Source organism: Patella vulgata, chromosome 7, assembly GCF_932274485.2.
Source record: "Patella vulgata chromosome 7, xgPatVulg1.2, whole genome shotgun sequence".
Lineage (NCBI taxonomy): Eukaryota > Metazoa > Mollusca > Gastropoda > Patellidae > Patella > Patella vulgata.
In genome coordinates, this window is record NC_065885.2 from 45,653,055 (window position 1) to 45,672,676 (window position 19,622).

At 37.1% G+C, this 19,622-nt stretch overlaps 1 protein-coding gene across 4 annotated transcripts in view; it reads right to left on the minus strand.

The window, feature by feature from the left end:
• Window positions 1-19,622, minus strand: part of LOC126828356 (uncharacterized) — a 204,133-nt gene that overhangs the window by 100,843 nt on the left and 83,668 nt on the right. For all 4 annotated transcript variants that reach the window (XM_050558097.2, XM_050558093.1, XM_050558092.1 and 1 more), the window contains exon 6: window positions 14,698-15,999. In XM_050558097.2, the coding sequence (XP_050414054.1) occupies window positions 14,698-15,999 (1,302 nt within the window). The remainder of the gene's footprint in view (window positions 1-14,697; window positions 16,000-19,622) is intronic.

The following is a 19,622-nucleotide window of genomic DNA, read 5'->3' on the forward strand; positions in this document are numbered from 1 at the left end:
ACTTGTAAGCACCAATAAAGGCTCGTAGGTCGCGGACAGTTTCTGGGCGTTGACATGTTGATAAAGTAGCAAGTTTGTGAGGACTAGCACTTAACGTACCTTGGCACCAAATCCAGCCAAGTATTACAGTTTTATGAGGAGCAATTACAGTTTTCGAAGCTTTCAAACTAAGTTGGGCTTTTTGTAAGGCTGTGAGAACTTTTTGCCAATTTGAGATGAGTTCCTCGTGAGAGTTTCCACCACAGTAAAGGTCGTCAGCAATTTTAGCGACAAACCCATCTTGAATCAGGTCACCGAGCACACGGCACATGAGCTCTTCGAGAGCAGTCTCCGACCCTGGCATACCCATGGCACAACGAGTATACACACGAACTCCCTTAAAGGGGGTAACAACCCCACAATACTTCATGGACTCTGAGGATAGCGGAATCTGGTAAAAGGCGTTCGACAAGTCGGTAACGATGATGTATTTCCATCTAGCAATAGATCGCAGTGTCGAGTCTATATCTGGCATTAGTGAAGGCTGTGGCTTAGCATACTGGCCCACTTCAGCAAAAGCTGTGACGAGTCTATAAGAGCCGTTCGGTTTTTTGACGAGGAAAGAGGGATTTAAATATTCTGCTACAACATTAACATCCTCGGGGCGCTTGAATACACCACATAGCTCCAACTCGTCGAATTTGTGTTGCAACTCGTCGAGTTTGTCTTTGGAATACTGGGGAATGCGACCCTTTCGTTGTGGAGGTAAAACCAGTCCCATATTAACAGTAGCGGAAAAAGGTCCAAATGCGCCATTGTATCCTCTTGGTTCAGGGTGAAAAACGTCATCGTAAGTATGTAGTAATTCCTGAAATCGATGCCGTGTGGATTCGGGAAGTAGATTATCGGGATCTAGCTGAACAGCTTTGGAGTATGTACGAGGTCCATTGTTGGAGGGCAGCTTTCCAGCTGATGATCCGCCGGTGTCGTTTTTAGCAGGAGTATAGGTAGGCAAAATGTGGGAAAAGTGGCTATTGCGGCGTACGGTAATAGGGAAATTAGTATTATTAGGTATGCGAACTTTTCCTCCAACACTGTGAACGAGCGCAGGTGTTGGCCATTCTATAGTGGCATCGCTATCGGTATGAAAAAGATCTGGTCTCGGTTCCAAAGCTAGGTCTTGAGTGTCTTTGATGTTATCAGGTACAGTGACCTCGATAAACTGGCCAGGCCATAAGGTAGTTAGAACACTGGCACGAAGAATCGATGGATGAGTAGAGCGAGCGGTGGTGTCCTGTGAATTGGGAGTAGTACCATAAGAGTAAGTGTCAGTGTCGCCGATAATAACTTGATATTTAGAAGGACGAATTGATATGTCATTCAATGACATAAATGGTGTTCCACCCAATAAATCGACGTCTAGCGATTCAACAACCAAGGCACTCAGAGTAAGAATGTGGTCGTCTCGAGCGAGATTAAAGTGAACTTCACCCCTAACATCGAGTAGAGTTTTCCCGTCAGCCTGAGTTGCATGTTGAGAATTTTTACGAATGGTAAGTCCTAGGAATAGTGTTAAACGTAGACTGATCATATTGGTTTCAGCGCCTGAGTCGATGGTGATGCGAACGCAATGCTCGTTATAAAATGTATCCATATACGGAGACTGGTTGACTTGAACTCGACGTGACGAAGTTGGTAGAACTTGGATAGCATCACAGTGTATCGGAACATTAGATACGGAAGTGTCATCTTCGTCATCAACAAGAATTTGACGTGCGCGGGACATAAACTTCCTATCAGATTCCGGCAGATACGGACATAAACTAAGGAAGTGATCTGAAGCAGGTCTTTTAGATTGAAGACACAATGGACACGATTTTCTGTGACGTGCAAGCAAATTACCGGAAGGTTTATTACGCACAGGCTTACCGCTACCGTAACTGCCCATTCTCATACAGCGTACCTCTTCACTAACTTCGAGTTCGTCTAACAATGATGGTAACGATTGAGAAATATCCTGTTTCAACGACGCAAGTGTAACAGAACGTAATTGAGTTGCATATTTTTGCTTAACTAACTTAGGTAAACCAGGATTGACTAAGCGTAGCCAAGTTATAACAATTATGTTTTCAAGGGAGGGCGTAATTTCTTCTTCGACAATGCAATCACCGTGATGTTTTAGACCGCACCCATCCACAAGTAGATTGTCCTCAATAAACGCCACAATTCTCTGATATAAATCCTCAGGTCGTTCTTCCAATTCTAATTTAAAGTCAGTAAAATCCAAAAACTGAGCACCGTTGTTTTGAAAGCCAAAATGAGCCCGAATGGCTTGCCACACGCAGGTAATGCTGACAGAATGTTTCACTATGGTTCCACGGGCTATTACAGGACAGTAATTGGCTATCTGACCAAGCATTAATTCTAAGAGCACAACTTTTTGTCTTGCTGTTTTGCCATTTGCACCCTCGTCGTCTGTGAAACCCCTGTTTGGGTTATCTCGTCCTTTCTTTTGCCATACACAATCGTCACGTAGATATGGCGCAAAATTTTCATCAAGGGACAAAATGTAAGTTAAATTTTGTTTCCATGACTCAAATGACGTAACAGTTTCTGTTTTGGTAAGTACTCGTTGTTTAGGGGCTCTTAATGTTGATGAGGCCATGGCACCAGGATATTATTTACCACCAAATTAAGTCCTAAAAATGCGTGATTTAACCACACGCAAATTGTTATCTATCGTACGAATCAAGTACGCCCGTTTGCTGTCAAAAGACAAATTTACCTTTTCCGGGAAAATGTAGTATGTTTTCCTTTACGAAAAGTTAATACCTTTAGAAGAATGGAGTCTGATCCAACTCTAGCCACCACGACAGTCGGCGAATAATCACCGGATTGGATTAATTACACAAACAGCGACAAACAATACAAGACTATTTAATGGCGGTAATAATACAGAGAGAACCGGAAGAACACAACATCACGTGGTTAACTGACCACAGGGACTTGTAAGATAAATAACATAGGAGTTCGTACTAAGCCTAGTACTAATGACTATGGCGCAGTTTCTTTAGATAGAAAAAGTGAGAAATTTTGTTTAAAATAAGTTTAATTTTATTGGCATATTATTCAATAAAATATAAACATCCGACGGCTCGCAGATTTATTTATAGGTGTTGTAAGCCATTATACTCATAATGTAGCAGTACGCATGCCAGGTAACTACAGATGCCGCAAAGGGACATAACTCGTTAACAACTTTCGTTTGGTCGTGATTGGCACGTCTCAAATTACCGTGACATGTCTCAAATTACAGCGCGGCACACATCTCTGGTTAGGTTATTAAGCCGTTGCCAGTCCATGTATTATAAGGTCCATGCTAGAACTGCGAAGCAGTAATGACGGGTTTCATCGGTGCCACTTTACCCTTGAACTTATGTCACTTTCGGTGCCACGTTATCCATGAACTTATGTCACTTCTGGTATCAATGAATATGCTTAAGTGGAAAATAAAACGGTCAACGTGTTGGATGATTGGGTTTTTTTTGGTAAAAACAATCATCACTAGAACTGTGAAGCAGTAATGACGGGTTTCACTGGTGCCACGATATCCTTGAACTTATGTCACTTCCGGTATCAATGAAACCGTTAAACAGATTTCCACATAAGCATTGCACAAATAGATGCAGAATCAAAAAAATCTAGCATTATCAAATGCATCTATACATTTGTTACCATGTGTTACATATGTCAAAAAAGTGATCCTGACAAAATTTGTTACTAATTACCAATAAGTTAGCTAACTTTCTAATGGGAAAACAATCTGTAAAAGTTATCCTAACAAAATTGGTTATTTCTCAAGAAGGGAAGATGCTAGAAGCCATTTTTGGACATCTATAAGACCGTATGGATCCAATCTATATGTCCATTGGACATTAACGGAAATTGTTGAAATTCAAAATAGGCTTCTTCGTTTCACTAATTTAAATGATGCATATCAATTTCAAACAGATCGGATGATAATTGTTGTCATTAGAACGTTCACAACATTCAACAAAGTGAAACAAGGGCCATAACTCTAGATGTAATTAACGGAAATTGCTGAAATTAAATAGGCTTCTTTGTTTTACTAATTTAAATGATGCATATAAATTTCATACAGATCAGATGATAACTTTTGTCGTTAAGAGCGTTCACAAGGTGCAACAAAGTGAAACAAGGGCCATAACTTCAGAAAAAATTACATAAGTTATTGAAATTAAATAGGCTTCTTCATCTCACTAATGCAAACAACATATATCAATTTCAAAACAATCAGATGATAAATGTAGTCGGTAGAGTGTTAACAACGGACAAGGCAACGGCAATATACGACCACATTTCCATGTGGGTGCATAAAAAACTGAGTGCGATGATTTCTGTGCCTTAACAGGGCACAACCTTTCAGTCATACCAGATTTAAAAAAAAAATTTATTTGCTTTCAAAAAGTGGTACGGAACTGTCAAAATTGCAGTTTTTGCTCAATTTACGTCACTTCCGTTGCCGAAAGGAAAATGTACTGGTAACAAAATAAATGACATTTTGGACCCCGGAGCATATGAACTTTGTTTTATACAAATCGAACAATAAATAATTAATCCAGGACTGAAAAACTGAATTAGCCAATGGGGACCAAGGAAAAATACGGTGACAAAAAATGTTGCCATTTTTGGTCAAATCAGATGAGTCTTTAACCATATACTAGGTAAAATACCACATAAAAATATTAATTAATAAAAAAGTTTTTCGGAAAAATTTAAATTTTCTAAATTTTGCGCCTAATATCTCCGAAAATAAAAAATCTAAAGAACTGTAGCTATGTGCCTTGTCTCCGGCTATGTCAAAATGTATCAAATATTACAATTCGACAATAACGTTACGGCAAAATTTAGAAAAAAGACAATTACAGTGATTTCGGACATTTCGCATTGTCGCAGAACGTTAGAAATAGCTTTAAAATATAAGTCATACCCACTTTCCCAGTAAAACCGAAGACATCGAATCGATCCGACAAGTAGTTTCCGACATATGCTCAAATGGAACAATAATAATAATAATTACTGAACATATGTCACATTTGTTACACGTAAGTGATCCTGACAAAATTACATTACTTTCGGACGGTGATAATGAAAATGTTAAATTAGTTTTATGAAATCAGAAATGGCATAAGGCATCACATGGTGAAAATTTTATGTAAATCGAATAATAATTGCCACTTTCATAGACCAACCAGCGGCTGCCAGGCAGGATACGCCCACATTTTCGAGAGATGGATAGAGAACAAGCTAAAAAGAAAGTGATTTTTCCTACAATCAAGGGTCATAATTCAGGAAATTACAATTCGATATGTGCAAATATCGAAAGGAACAAAGATCTTTGGGTTATAAACTTACCTTTTAAGTTTCAACAAAATTGGATAAAAATTGTGACCTCTATAGGGTCCACAACCTTGATATACCATATTTTTACGCTATTTAAGAACCATGGCCGGCCATTTTGTCTGTCAGTTTTGGGCTGATTTTCACGAAATTCGAACTCAGCCATCCCTAGGGCGTAATGAAGATATAATAATACGTTTTTTTTAAATCGGATAAAAATTATGACCTCTATAGGGTCCACAAGCTAAAAATGCGATTTTTTGTACAATCAGGGGCCATAATTCAAAAAGTTATGTTCCGATATGCGCGAATATCGAAAGGAACCTAGATCTTTGGGTTATAAGCATACATTTCAAGTTTAAACCAAATCGGATAAAAATTGTGACCTCTACAGTGTTCACAAGCTAAAAACGTGATTTTTCGTAAAATCAGGGGCCATAATCCATGAAGTTACAGTCCGATACATGCCAATATCGAAAGGAACCGAGATCTTAGGGTGATAAACCTATATTTCAAGTTTCATTGAAATCGGATAAAAATTGTGACCTGTAGACTGTTCACAAACAATTGTGGACGGACATTCGGACGGACAGGGGTGACGACAATATACGTCCACATGAGAATGTGAGCGTATAAAAACCTTAAACAGTGACTTGTAGAAAATCGTTTATTTCTCAGCAACCGTATAAGTTAGAAACCATTTTTTGGTATCTGTATGATCATATGGGTTCAATCTATTTGTTGATTGGAATCAAATATCATAATTTTAAAAACATTACAAATCAGACTCATTTGAATAAAATATGTTTTAAAGGCTAAAATACAGTTTTTGACAAAATAACCTTACTTCCGGTGATAATGAAAATCTTAAATTACTTGAATGAAATCGTAAATGGCGTTAGGTATCACACAGTGAAAATTTTATAAAAATCAATAATATTTGACACTTTTATGGACCAAAAACCTTGAAAAATTACCTGTTGAAAATCGTCTATTTCTCCACAACTGAACAAGGTAGAAACCATTTTGTGATATCTATATGATCGTATGGGTTCATTCTATTAGTTGATTTGAATCAAATATTAAAATTAAAAAAAAATAACAAATATGACCCTTTTGAATAAATTATTTGTTTCGAAGGCTATAAATACAGTTTTTGCCCAAATTACGTCATTTCCGAGGTGACATTGAAAATTTGGCGCTATTGCACTTTCGTACCTCTACCAGTTCCCGTGGTCGTAGGCACTTGAAATTTTCAGAGGATGTTAAGGGGGGCTAGCAATGACCACACACCAAATTTCAGCCGAATCGATAAATAACTTTTTATTTTACCGACCTTTTAATTTCTAACGAGAGAGAACTTCATCCGTTTGACGCCATTTGCTTTGTTTACTATTTAGACTTGAATAACAAGACACTAAGACGGAAACCGACTCGAATAACAAGACACTTAGACGGAAACCGACACACTGCACTAGCTGCCTAACACTGCAGTTCATAAAAATTAATATAATTTTCGTATACTTTAATTTTTGCGCGAAGCCACCATTTTCTATAAAATACTATTTGGTGTTGATCAGTGGATTGGCCTTTAGGTGTGAATATTGCCGTGACCTTGATTTTGACCTTGAGGCCAAACTTCCCATCCATATCGGGGCCTTTGCGTTTATGCTTGCCGTGGCCTTATTTCCTACTGTATTATCAAAGTTAATGTTCGAGGTGAAAGCAGAGATGACGTCCTTCAGAAAAGATAATTGGGTTAAAGTCGTAGGTCAAGGTCATGTTACAGAAAACTAAACTCAAACTTTTCAAAGTCATTTTTTGGACATTTGACCTTGACTTACGACCTTGACCCCGTAACCATTTTCGAAGGCTATCACATTGGCTTGAATCATGAACGTTTACCTTGGTCCTATCGCACACTGCTCGGTCAGAAAACGGTCAAACGCAGAGGGTCCGTGTCCGAAAGGAAGTCAATGGGCGTGGTCAATGTGAAAGGTCGTGGTGACCTCCACTAGTCACCGTTAACCATCCGTAACCTTGACTCTGACCTTGAGTCCAAACGTCCCATCCATCTCGGGCCCTTTGCGTTTATGCTTGCCGTGGCCTTATTTCTAACTGTATTATCAAAGTTAATGTTCGAGGTGAAAGCAGAGACGACGTCCTCCAGAAAAGATAATTGGGTCAAAGTCGTAGGTCAAGGTCATCTTACAGAAAACTAAACTCGGACTTTTCAAAGTCAGTTTTTGGACATTTGACCTTGACTTACGACCTTGACCTCGTAACCATTTTCGAAGGCTATCACCTTGACTTGAACCATCGACGTTTACTTTGGTCCTGTCGCACACTGTTCGGTCAGAAAAGGGTCAAACGCAAAGGGTCCGTGTCCGAAAGGAAGTCAATGGGCGTGGTCAATGTGAAAGGTCGTGGTGACCTCCACTAGTCACCTTTAACCATCTGTGACCTTGACTTTGGCCTTGAGTCCAAACTTCCTATCCATCTCGGGCCCTTTTCGTTTATGCTTGCCGTGACCCTATTTCTTACTGTATTATCAAAGTTAATGCTTGAGGTGAAAGCAGAGACAACGTCCTTCAGAAAAGTTAAAAGGTCAAAGTCGTAGGTCAAGGTCATGTTACAGAAAACTAAACTCAAACTTTCAAAGTCAGTTTTGGGACATTTGACCTTGACTTACGACCTTGACCCCGTAACTATTTTCGAAGGCTATCAACTTGGCTTGAATCATGGGCGTTTACCTTGGTCCTGTCGCACACTGCTCGATCAGAAAACGGTCAAACGCAGGGGGGCCCGTGCCCGAAAGGAAGTCAAGGGCGTGGTCAATGTGAAAGTTCGTGGTGACCTCCACTAGTCACCTTTAACCATCCGTGACCTCGACTTCGACCTTGAGTCCAAACTTCCCATCCATCTCGGGCCCTTTTCGTTTATGCTTGCCGTGACCCTATTTCTTACAGTATTATCAAAGTTAATGCTTGAGGTGAAAGCAGAGACAACGTCCTTCAGAAAAGATAAATGGGTCAAAGTCGTAGGTCAAGGTCATGTTACAGAAAACTGAACTCAAACTTTTCAAAGTAAGTTTTGGGACATTTGACCTTGACTTACGACCTTGATCCCATAACCATTTTCAAAGCCCATAATCTTTGCTTGAACCATCGACGTTTACGCTGGCCCTGTCGCACACTGCTCGGTCAGAAAACGGCCAAACGCAGAGGGGCCCGTGTCCGAAAGAACGTCAAAGGGCGTGGTCAATGTGAAAGTTCGTGGTGACCTCCACTAGTCACCTTTAACCATCCGTGACCTTGACTTCGACCTTGAGTCCAAACTTCCCATCAATCTCGGGCCCTTTTCGTTTATGCTTGCCGTGACCCTATTTCTTACTGTATTATCAAAGTTAATGCTTGAGGTGAAATCAAAGACAACGTCCCTCAGAAAAGATAATTGGGTCAAATTCGTAGGTCAAGGTCATGTTATAGAAAACTGAACTCAAACTTTTCAAGGTCAGTTTTGGGACATTTGACCTTGACTTACGAGCTTGACCCGTAACCATTTTCAAAGCCCATCATCTTGGCTTGAACCATCGACGTTTACCCTGGCCCTGTCCCAAAAATGAAATAAGGTCACGGCACGCATAAACGCAAAGGGTCCGAGATGGATGGGAAGTTCGGACTCTAGGTCAGGGTCAAGGTCACGGATGGTTAACGGTGACTAGTGGAGGTCACTACGACCTTTCACATTGACCACGCCCATTGACTTCCTTTCGGACACGGGCCCCTCTCCGTTTGACCGTTTTCTGACCGAGCAGTGTGTGACAGAACCAAGGTAAACGTCCATGATTCAAGCCATGGTGATAGCCTTCGAAAATGGTTACGGGGTCAAGGTCGTAAGTCAAGGTCAAATGTCCAAAAAATGACTTTGAAAAGTTTGAGTTTAGTTTTCTGTAACATGACCTTGACCTACGACTTTGACCCAATCATCTTTTCCGAAGGACGTCGTCTCTGCTTTCACCTCGAACATTAACTTTGAAAATACAGTAAGAAATAAGGCCACGGCAATCATAAACGCAAAGGCCCTGATATGGATGGGAAGTTAAGACTCAAGTTCAAAATCAAGGTCACGGCAATATTCACACCTAAAGGCCAATCCACTGATCAACACCAAATAGTATTTTATAGAACATGGTGGCTTCGCGCAAAAATTAAAGTATACGAAAATTATATTAATTTTTATGAACTGCAGAGATAGGCAGCTAGTGCAGTGTGTCGGTTTCCGTCTTAGTGTCTTGTTATTCGAGTCTAAATAGTAAACAAAGCAAATGGCGTCAAACAGATAAAGTTCTCTCTCGTTAGAAATTAAAAGGTCGGTAAAATAAAAAGTTATTGATCGATTCGGCTGAAATTTGGTGTGTGGTCATTGCTAGTCCCCCGTAACATCCTCGAATAATTTCAAGTTCCTACGACCACAGGAACTGGTAGAGGTACGAAAGTGCAATAGCGCCGAAAATTTCTGGTGACATTTCTCGACAACTGCTCATATTACAAACTAATTTTCACATACATTCTCTTCATATGGATTATTGCTACAAGTTTATGAAAGTTGCGAAGAAATATTTTAAAATATGAAACGCCTGAATGGGTTGTGAATAGCTCATTTTTTCACCTTTTTTCACCTTTAAATCAAAATGACCCGAAAACGAAATCGAAATTAAAAAAACTGAGCCCGATGTTTTCTGCGCCTTTACAGGGCACACTCTTTCAATCATACCAGATTTGAAAAAAATAATATTTGCTTTCAAAAAGTGGTACTGAACTGTCAAAATTGTAGTTTTTGCTAAATTTACGTCACTTCCGTTGCCGAAAGGCAACTTTACTGGTAACAAAAAAATGACATTTTGGACCACGGAGCATATGAACTTTGTTTTCTACAAATCGTACAATAAATAATTAATCCAGGACTGAAAAACTAAATTAGCCAATGAGGGCCAAGGAAAAATACGGTGACAAAAAATGTTGCCATTTTTGGTCAAATCAGATGACTCTTTAACCCTAGGTAAAATACCACATAAAAATATTCATTAATAAAAAAGTTTTTGTAAAAATTTAAATTTTCAAAATTTGGCACCTAATAGTAATATCTCCGAAGATTCGTTGAAAATAAAAAATCTAAGGAACTGTAGCTATGTGCCTTGTCTCCGGCTACGTCAAAATGTATCAAATATCAAAATCCGATAATTATTGATAACATTACTGCAAAATTTCGAAAAACAACTTCGGTGATTTTTGACATTTCGCATTGTCGTAGAACGTTAGAAATTAGGGCTGTGTCGATACAGTTCATTTTCGATACGATACGTATTGACAACCCGATACGCGATATACGTATCGCGATATGATGACATCACGAATTATGTCCAAAATAATCTCAAACTACATTCTGTTTCAATATGTTTGAGATGGGTAAGCATCAGGGTTCTTAATCCATTTTGAAACAAACCGGCCAGAACTGGGTCAATTGAGATCCCGTAAGATATGGGTTAATTATAAGCTCCATTCCCTTTAATATAACTAGACTTCAACAAAAATAATTCTTGGTAATTTGTTGTGGAGAATGTCGTATTTTAATGTATGTGATTACCACAAAAATAACGACAGGTACACCTTTTGAAAATTTTCCATATTTAATTCATGTACCATCTTGAAGTTCGAGTAATATTCCAGAATAAATTAATTACTGTCTTCGTTTATTCAATGAAACATTCGCTTTTCATAAGTCGATGATCTAAAATATTAGCATTTTTCAACTATTGCCAGTATCAGAAAATGCCGTACGTACACAAAATAAGCTGATACGGCACCATGGCGTTTCTTCATAACACAATTTGTAGTCTTTGTCTATCATTTAACTAGCCACGTAACTTGGCAAAAGTTTTAATTCATTCGTCAATTGATAGACACACGTACGGCACAATTGTCACGTGACAACCATACTTGAAACTGCTTTAAAATAAAATTTCCGAACGATTATGATATAGCCTTCAATAAAAGCAATATTTTTAAAATTAAGTCTTTGTCAGAATGTGTATAAAATAAATAAAAAATCATAACGGTAAGCGCTATTTAGAACTGGTTTATTGACCTAATTTGAAGCGATATGTCACGTGTCATTGGAATTCTATCAGGAAAATATATTATTAAATGACTGTTTCTCGGTGTATTTGGTGTTCTATCAGGGGATTATATTCAATGAAGATTGAAATTTACCTAACAACTGGTCAGTGAATCCATCAATGTATGATCCAGTTATCATTTTAATACTGACATAACTGTCGGTCAGTTAGTCTAAGAAAGTAGTAGAATAATGCAAGCTACTTCATTACCCTAGTTTTCGTCACACATCATGTAGGTAAAGAACTTCTATATTAAACAGAACACCTTTCTTAGAACTAAAATAACCCCTATAGTATTACAAATTGGCGTCATCTTATTTAGACATACCCTGTGTCAATGTCACTGAAGAATGTTCTCTTTGGTGGGCTTTGCTCCTGTATAGAGTTGTGTCTAATTATATTCCTCTTTATAACAAAACTTAGAATGTAACAGTCGTCCTACAATGTCGACTGCTAAGAAAAAAATACTATTAATAGCACTCGTCGTAGTCATAAGGCAAAGTCAACGGACCTGGTTCTGACTTCAGCTATTGTTAATCCAATCTAAATACTTTTCAGCATTTCTAACTATATTCTACCTTGTTTAAAAACGTAACCACCATTCAAAATATAATCATAAAGGCTAGAAAATGACATTATAGTAGATTCGTTACTACATTCAACACGTTTCATATCTCGTAATTTCTCGCGAGAATTCTACTTTGGATTTTAGTTAAATTAACCAATCATAAAAATTCTATTTGCAAGCGAGGAATTATTTCTTTATTGTCCAGTCAATAGACAACTTCCAATTTACTTTATTCTATTCTTAGTAACATTGTGTAATCGTAATATTATCGCCATATGTCACGTACGAAGGCAAACAGAGTACTGTTTTGTATATAATCGTAGATATATATTGAATTAAAAAATGTTTCAAATGAACCAAGTTAACCAGGTAAACAAATAACTACGGCCTTTGATAGTTTAAATTTTCATTAAAGAAATGTACATTTATATGAAAAAATTCCTGAAGTTTTTGCGCGTGTAATGCCTTTTAGGCGAGTATAGCGTGCGCACGACTAATGACTCGCACCTCCCGACAAGCTCTGTTTTATGTTTAAAATTGATACTATGCAGTTAAACGGTTACTAACTGGTTAATAGCTACGGTTATTCGAATAACTATAAGTCCTAACCGTAGGAGCACTAATTATTACATTTATTATTGTTAATTTTTTGATATTCACCATCAAAAAACGCCTTCAGGAAACAACCACTGTCAAGATACAGTAGCATCATTTCTATTGGATCTTTCTTGTAAATCATTGTTTTCTTTTTCATTTTGAGTGAAGTCTGTATCATTACTTGCCCTGGACTGTACAGCGCAGTAGACACATATGCCATACGGTTGGCCCCAGAATCATTCACTTGATTTGATATTTGTAGCTTGTATATCGCTTTGTCTTATTGGTTTTGTTTGCATATACTGCGGTCCTCCTGTGCTTACGATTCAATTGAACATGCCTTATCACAGTTTAAGTTTTAAAAGTAAATCTCTGGTGGAAATATCAGATTCAAACTTAACTAGGCTGTGGTTATTGGTGTCTCAGCAAATCTCCAAGCAATATGTTCTCTGACTCTGATGTAGACAAACTTTATGATCCCTATCATTTCATAATGAGATATTCCCCTAAAGAATCAACACTATAAATAATATCTTATCAATATCATACTGTAGGGCTACATGGCTACTGTGTTAAATATTATAAAAAAAAAAAAAAAAGAAATAAGCCTATACAAAAGAGTCATGGGGAAATGACATCAAAAGTATTTTACAAAGATAAGAAATTAACTGTTAACTCACCTGAATTTCGAAACTTTTTTCCTATTCAACTTTTGTCATTCTCCGGTGTAACAATATAAACTAATAAATAATAGGACTGATTCTCAAAAGATAAAAACTTCATTCTTCGACATCATGAACAAACCGAAGTCGCTTTTGGTGGGTCTAATTCGCCCTGCGATTCATAAGAATCACTATTCCCAATATACTACTTCACGTATCATATTCCAAATAATCAAACATTAAATAGGCTGAATTTTGACATTTCCCTGACATTTCTTTGATTGCTCGACACAAGATTGGAAATAGTACAAGGGAGTTACTTACGCATGCGCAAGGCTCGGTCCACCAATCAATTGTGAGGATTTCCTCCTTGTTTAGCAACAAGCAAATTTGTTTATTTTCCACAGGTTAATTAAGATTGCTTTGATTGGTGCAAAAGTCTCCGACTTCAAATATGATATTATATTTAGAAAGAGGATTCATCATCCTACATTTCCACAGCAAACATGGCCAAGGTAATTCGGCAAGCAAGGAAAATACAAGTGCTGCAAAGTAAGCTCATTTTATGCAACTGGCAATAGAAGAATTACGTTTCTTTTTTTTCTCAGCCTCAACAAAATTCCTTTTTTTATGCATTTTTTATTATATTTTCACAAAAACGATTCATTTAATGAAAAAAAGATGCTTTTTTGCAGTGTTTAGTGATAAAAAAAATTTTTTCGGTAGTTTTGACCCATATAGTGTATTTTGCCGTGTTTCTATAAATTGAGCCGTGCGACATCCGATCGGTTTTGTGCTGGAGGGTCACAAATAAGGACCAGCCTAGTTCACAAGGACAAAGTGAACCAAGGGCCATGGTTAAATTAAATAGGCTTCTTCATCTCACTAATGTAAACAACATATATCAATTTAAAAAAAAAATCAGATGATAAATGTAGTCTGTAGAGTGTGTACAAGAAATTGGGGACCGACGGACCGGGGTGACGGGAATATACGACCACATTTCCATGTCGGCCTATAAAAGTGAATAATCAAGACTCTGTTTACTATCTTAACAATGATGATAGCAATGACAATCAAAACTCAACTATTCTCCAAACAGCCATAACTTCATTCAGAAAGAAGTAATTTGACTGAAATTTTCAATATATATTAAGTTTTCATTATCTAGTTTTAAACTATTATAGCGAAAATTCTTACCTCTTTGTCTAAATCTCACATAATGCATCTTTAAACAGTTGCCTTGGATCAGTATTGGAAAATTAAATCAACTACATAAAACTTTTACTTACATTTTCTTCATTAATACTGGAACACCATCCTGGAACACTGGCTAAATCTTGAATAGCTGTCATCGAATGACTTTTCACTAATGGTTTTTGTTGGTTCTGAAGCCTTTTTTTAACTTGCACGTTAGAAGCCATAGATTCACATGTAGAAATCTGAGTTTGGTCATCATTATTAATGTAATTATATTCATCGTCATGATTCAACATTATCATATCACCCATACTGCAACTATGGAAAATATTTGATACACTGCATTCATGAATGTCTCTTGGTCTGGGAGGCAGTGGACGTCGAGCCAGACTGAATGCACCTGTGCCAGACATATTAATATATGTCATAGAAGATTCTAGTGGCAAACTATTTGGACGAACACCAGATTCAGAGTCACTTGAATCCATATCAATATTTACATCAGCTGAAACTGGGAGGCGACAATGTGGCGGTCTTTTAGACAGTTCTTCCTCTACAGTGCTAACATGGCTCTCAAGATCCACTGTACCACTATCAAGCTGAACAGAATCAAAGTCAGTCTCCTTATTTTGGGATTGTAGAGTAAATCTTTTACAGGGTTTTGGAGTTGGAAAGTCACTCTTTTCTGAGGCCTTTTTTTCAAAACTCCTCCTTAGAGCCGTACGAAGTAGAGAGTCACTATTATTCTCACCACCTTTTTGAGCTGGTGAGGTCATGTTAAAACAAATAGACTTTTCTGTTTCATCTTTACATGGGCTGTTCAATGGCGAAATATTGGCAATTGACTTCCTCCGTGAAAAAACCGAAGTGTGAGGAATATAATCTGTCTCTTCTTGTGTGAATTGACCAGATGTGTATATTTCGAGAGAGTCTCTGGTATCCATAATAGAATCTTTGCTAATATTTAACTCCTCTTGAGGTAAGTTAGAATATTGTAATTGACCATCTTGCCACACCAGAGAATGAGTACAATTTTCAGCACCACAATGAAAATTGCGACATCCTGTAAAACACCCAGAGGTGTTCATTTCGCATGAATAACATATATCTAAGTGTTTGACCGAATCATTATAAACATCCAACTTTGCGTGGCACTTCTTTAGACAAGTTTCCTCTGAAGCAGTTACAACTGGAATAGTTTTTTCATATCTCTTAACCTCTGTTAGACTGTGGAAATTGGTTTCTTCAAAACTCTTACAATGCTTGAAAGTCTGGTTAGACTCGGTTTGTTCTATAGTTTGTGATTCTTTTGGTTGAATTACATTAGGACAGGCAGATTCATCACAATATTTTGAAGTAGTACTCTGGGTTTTCACAACTGCATTTTCATCAGTCTGAAAAGTAATAAGATTTTGTTTCTATTATAAAACTAATACCATAGCGTAGCTGAGCAGTTCAAAGACTATTATAATTTCTATTCTTAGCAGAACCTACCAATTGTTGCTGAAACCTATCAAGTGTTTAAAAGAAGGCAACACAAGCTATCCAAAATATCAAAGTAAATGCTATAGCTCCGTGATTCTCAACCAGTGTGTCGCGGCACAGATCTTCCTAAGTGTACCACGGAATTTAGAACGGCACACTAAAACAATGCGAATGAATGAATGAATGAAATGTGGTTTTATGGCACGTCAGCACCAACCGGGCTACATTGCGCCAAACATATGATGATTTATACAAGACAAACTAAATAATAATCACAATAGTAATCTATATACATAAATAAAAACAAATATCACAGAGATTATCAATTAAAAACAATTATCACAACATTTTATGTATTATATATAATTAAAATACAACAAATGAAAATTACAAATATATAATTAAAATTTTGTGAAAAAATTTGTCTCTTTTAAAAATTCTAGTAATCTACAATATTGACCTGGTTGGGCAAATAATTGATATAAGGACTGGCAACGGTAATGATTAGATCTAATATCCTTAAGATGCTTGCACTCAATCAAAATGTGCTTAACTGTCAAAGGAACATGACAGTGTTCACATTCTGGTTGAGGCTCTCGCTTTAAGATGAGTTAAAAGATAGGCTGCCAGGCAACGAAACATACGCCCACAGCAGCTATATCGTCCGGGCATTCAACAAGAGTTGTCGCATATTTTTACTTTTTTCGGTAATGAAACATTTATACTACATTAAAATCTGATTAAGAGTAACAACTCATTAAGTAATTATCAGAAAACCATTAGAATTTGTTCGGTCTTTATAAAATTCTGCCCCATGCTAACGTTTAGTATACGAAACTTTTAACATCATGGATTTAGCTGTTCAAGTCATAAAGATTCATTGAAAATCAATATACTTGTTCGTCTCAAGACCTTTAACACTGTGTATAAATTTAAAATCATTCGGATATTAACTTTAGCCTCTAGAGCGTCCACAAGATTTTTCAAAGTGATCAAGGGCCATAACTCTGGCAAAAATTTATTGGAAATCGCGTAAAATCAATAGGATTCTTTGTCTCATGACCTTAAACACTGTGTATAAATTTAAAGTCAATATTAACTTTACCCTCTAGAGCGTCCACAATATTTTTCGAAATGATCAAGGGCCATAACTCTAGCTGTAATAATCGGAAATTGCTGAAAATCAATAGGATTCTTCGTCTCATGACCTTAAACACTGTGTATAAATTTAAAGTCAATCGGATATTAACTTTACCCTCTAGAGCGTTCACAAGATTTTTCGAAGTGATCAAGGGCCATAACTCTAGCTGTAATTATCGGAAATTGCTGAAAATCAATAGGCTTCTTCGTCTCTTGACCTTAAACACTGTGTATAAAATTAAAGTCAATTGGATATTAACTTTGACCTCTACAGCCTCCACAAGATTTTTTGAAGTGATCAAGGGCAATAACTCTGGCAGTAATTATCGAAAATCGCTGAAAATCAATAGGCTTCTTCGTTTCATGACCTTAAACACTGTATAAATTTAAAGTCAATCAGATATTAACTTTTGCCTCTAGGGCGTCCACAAGATTTTTTGAAGTGATCAAGGGCCGTAATTCTGGCAGTAATTATCGGATATCGCTGAAAATCAATAGGCTTCTTCATCTCATGACCTTAAACACTGTGTATAAATTTAAAGTCAATCTGATATTAACTTTAGCCTCTAGAGCGTCCACAAGATTTTTTGAAGTGATCAAGGGCCATATCTGGAAGTTATTATCGGAAATTGCTGAAAATCAATAGGCTTCTTCGCCTCATGACCTTAAACACTGTGTATAAATTTAAAGTCAATCGGATATTAACTTTGGCCTTTAGAGCGTCCACAAGATTTTTTGAAGTGATCAAGGGCCATAACTCTGGCAGTAATTATCTGAAATTGCTGAAAATCAATAGGCTTCTTTGTCTCATGGCTTTAAACAGTGTATATAAATTTAAAGTCAATTGGATATTAACTTTAGCCTCTAGAGCGTCCACAAGCAATTGTGGGTGGATGGACGAACCGACGGACGGGGGCGACGACAATATACGACCACATTTCAATGTGGGCGTATAAAAAGTATGACCTATGCGAGAACGACACAAGGCAACTTCATCTCTCCTGTTGGTTATATAGGAGCTTGGCCAGTCTCCTAAGAGAGGCTTAATGTGATGAAGTTTGTTTGTACCTGCAAGATCCCAAGACCGTTGCCAGCGGCCATAAATGAAATGATTTATACAAGTTTTAAAATATTTATATGGTATACCAAAAAAACAATCATCCAAAAAAACAATCATCCAACACATTGGCCGTATTATTCTCCACTTGAGCATATCACAGAAAATACTTGTTGAATCGATCCCATATCTTTGGTTTTACAGGAAAGTCAAAATGACTTAGAGATTAAATCTATTTCGAACATTCGGCAAAAATGCGAAACGTCCGAAATCACCGAAGTTGTCGTTTTTTTAAATATTGCTGTAATATTTACAATAATGGGCGGATTTTAACATTTAGTACATTTTGACATAGCCGGAGACAGGGCAAATAGCTACGGTACTTCAGATTTTTTATTTTCGACGAAGCCTCGCTTATATTAGGCACGAAATCTTGAACATTTAAAATTTTTACAAAAAACTTTTTTATTTTTGATTATTTTTTGATGGTATTTTACACAGGATTAATAGGCCGCATTCCATGGGCACAAATTGTCGTTGCAAAAATATTTTCGTTCCTACAAATCCGGTCTAGAAGAAATTTTGTCAGTGTATAGCTCATATAGAGATATTCGTTTGTTGTAATTTTCTCCAAAATATTTCATAGTTCTTCGGTGATATTCGTCTTTGAAATCCGGACTATTTATTGTCATTGGACAGAATTCAGCGTTGTTCGCCGCGTCACGTGATCGTATTTTCCACAATTGACCAATCACGTTATTGTCTACATTCGCGTGTGTTGTTGGTAAACACAAAATGACGTGCTTCACGAGGAACACATTGCAGTTATACATGAAGAAGCTACACGAAATGACGACAAAGGCTCAATTAACTTGTATTGTTCACTTAGACAGTGTTAATAGGGGAGGTTTCAGAACCCTTTACAAACCCAAGGTGAGACAAATGTCGTGAGGTAGCTATAGACTGGTTTCAATTGGATGGAAATGGATTTATTACGAAGGATATTATATTGAAGATACAGTCAGCAGTGGTTTTGGATTTCACCCAATGTTTTATAAATGTTTTAAGAACAAAACAGATAAAAGATGCGAGAAAGAAAGAGAGTGAGAAGGCAGCGTCTACATTCAGTCCAACCGACTAAAACTGTCACAACATACAGAATTTTACCAAACATTATTTAACAACTGACTATTACTATTAGTATATTAATCATTCAACAAAAATAACAATTCACTCATAACATAATATTTTTAAAAACGGTTTCACCAAACCTTCAACAAGATATGACCACTTCTATTCCAACTAGTAGAAGTAATAAATGAAATAAAGGTGCAT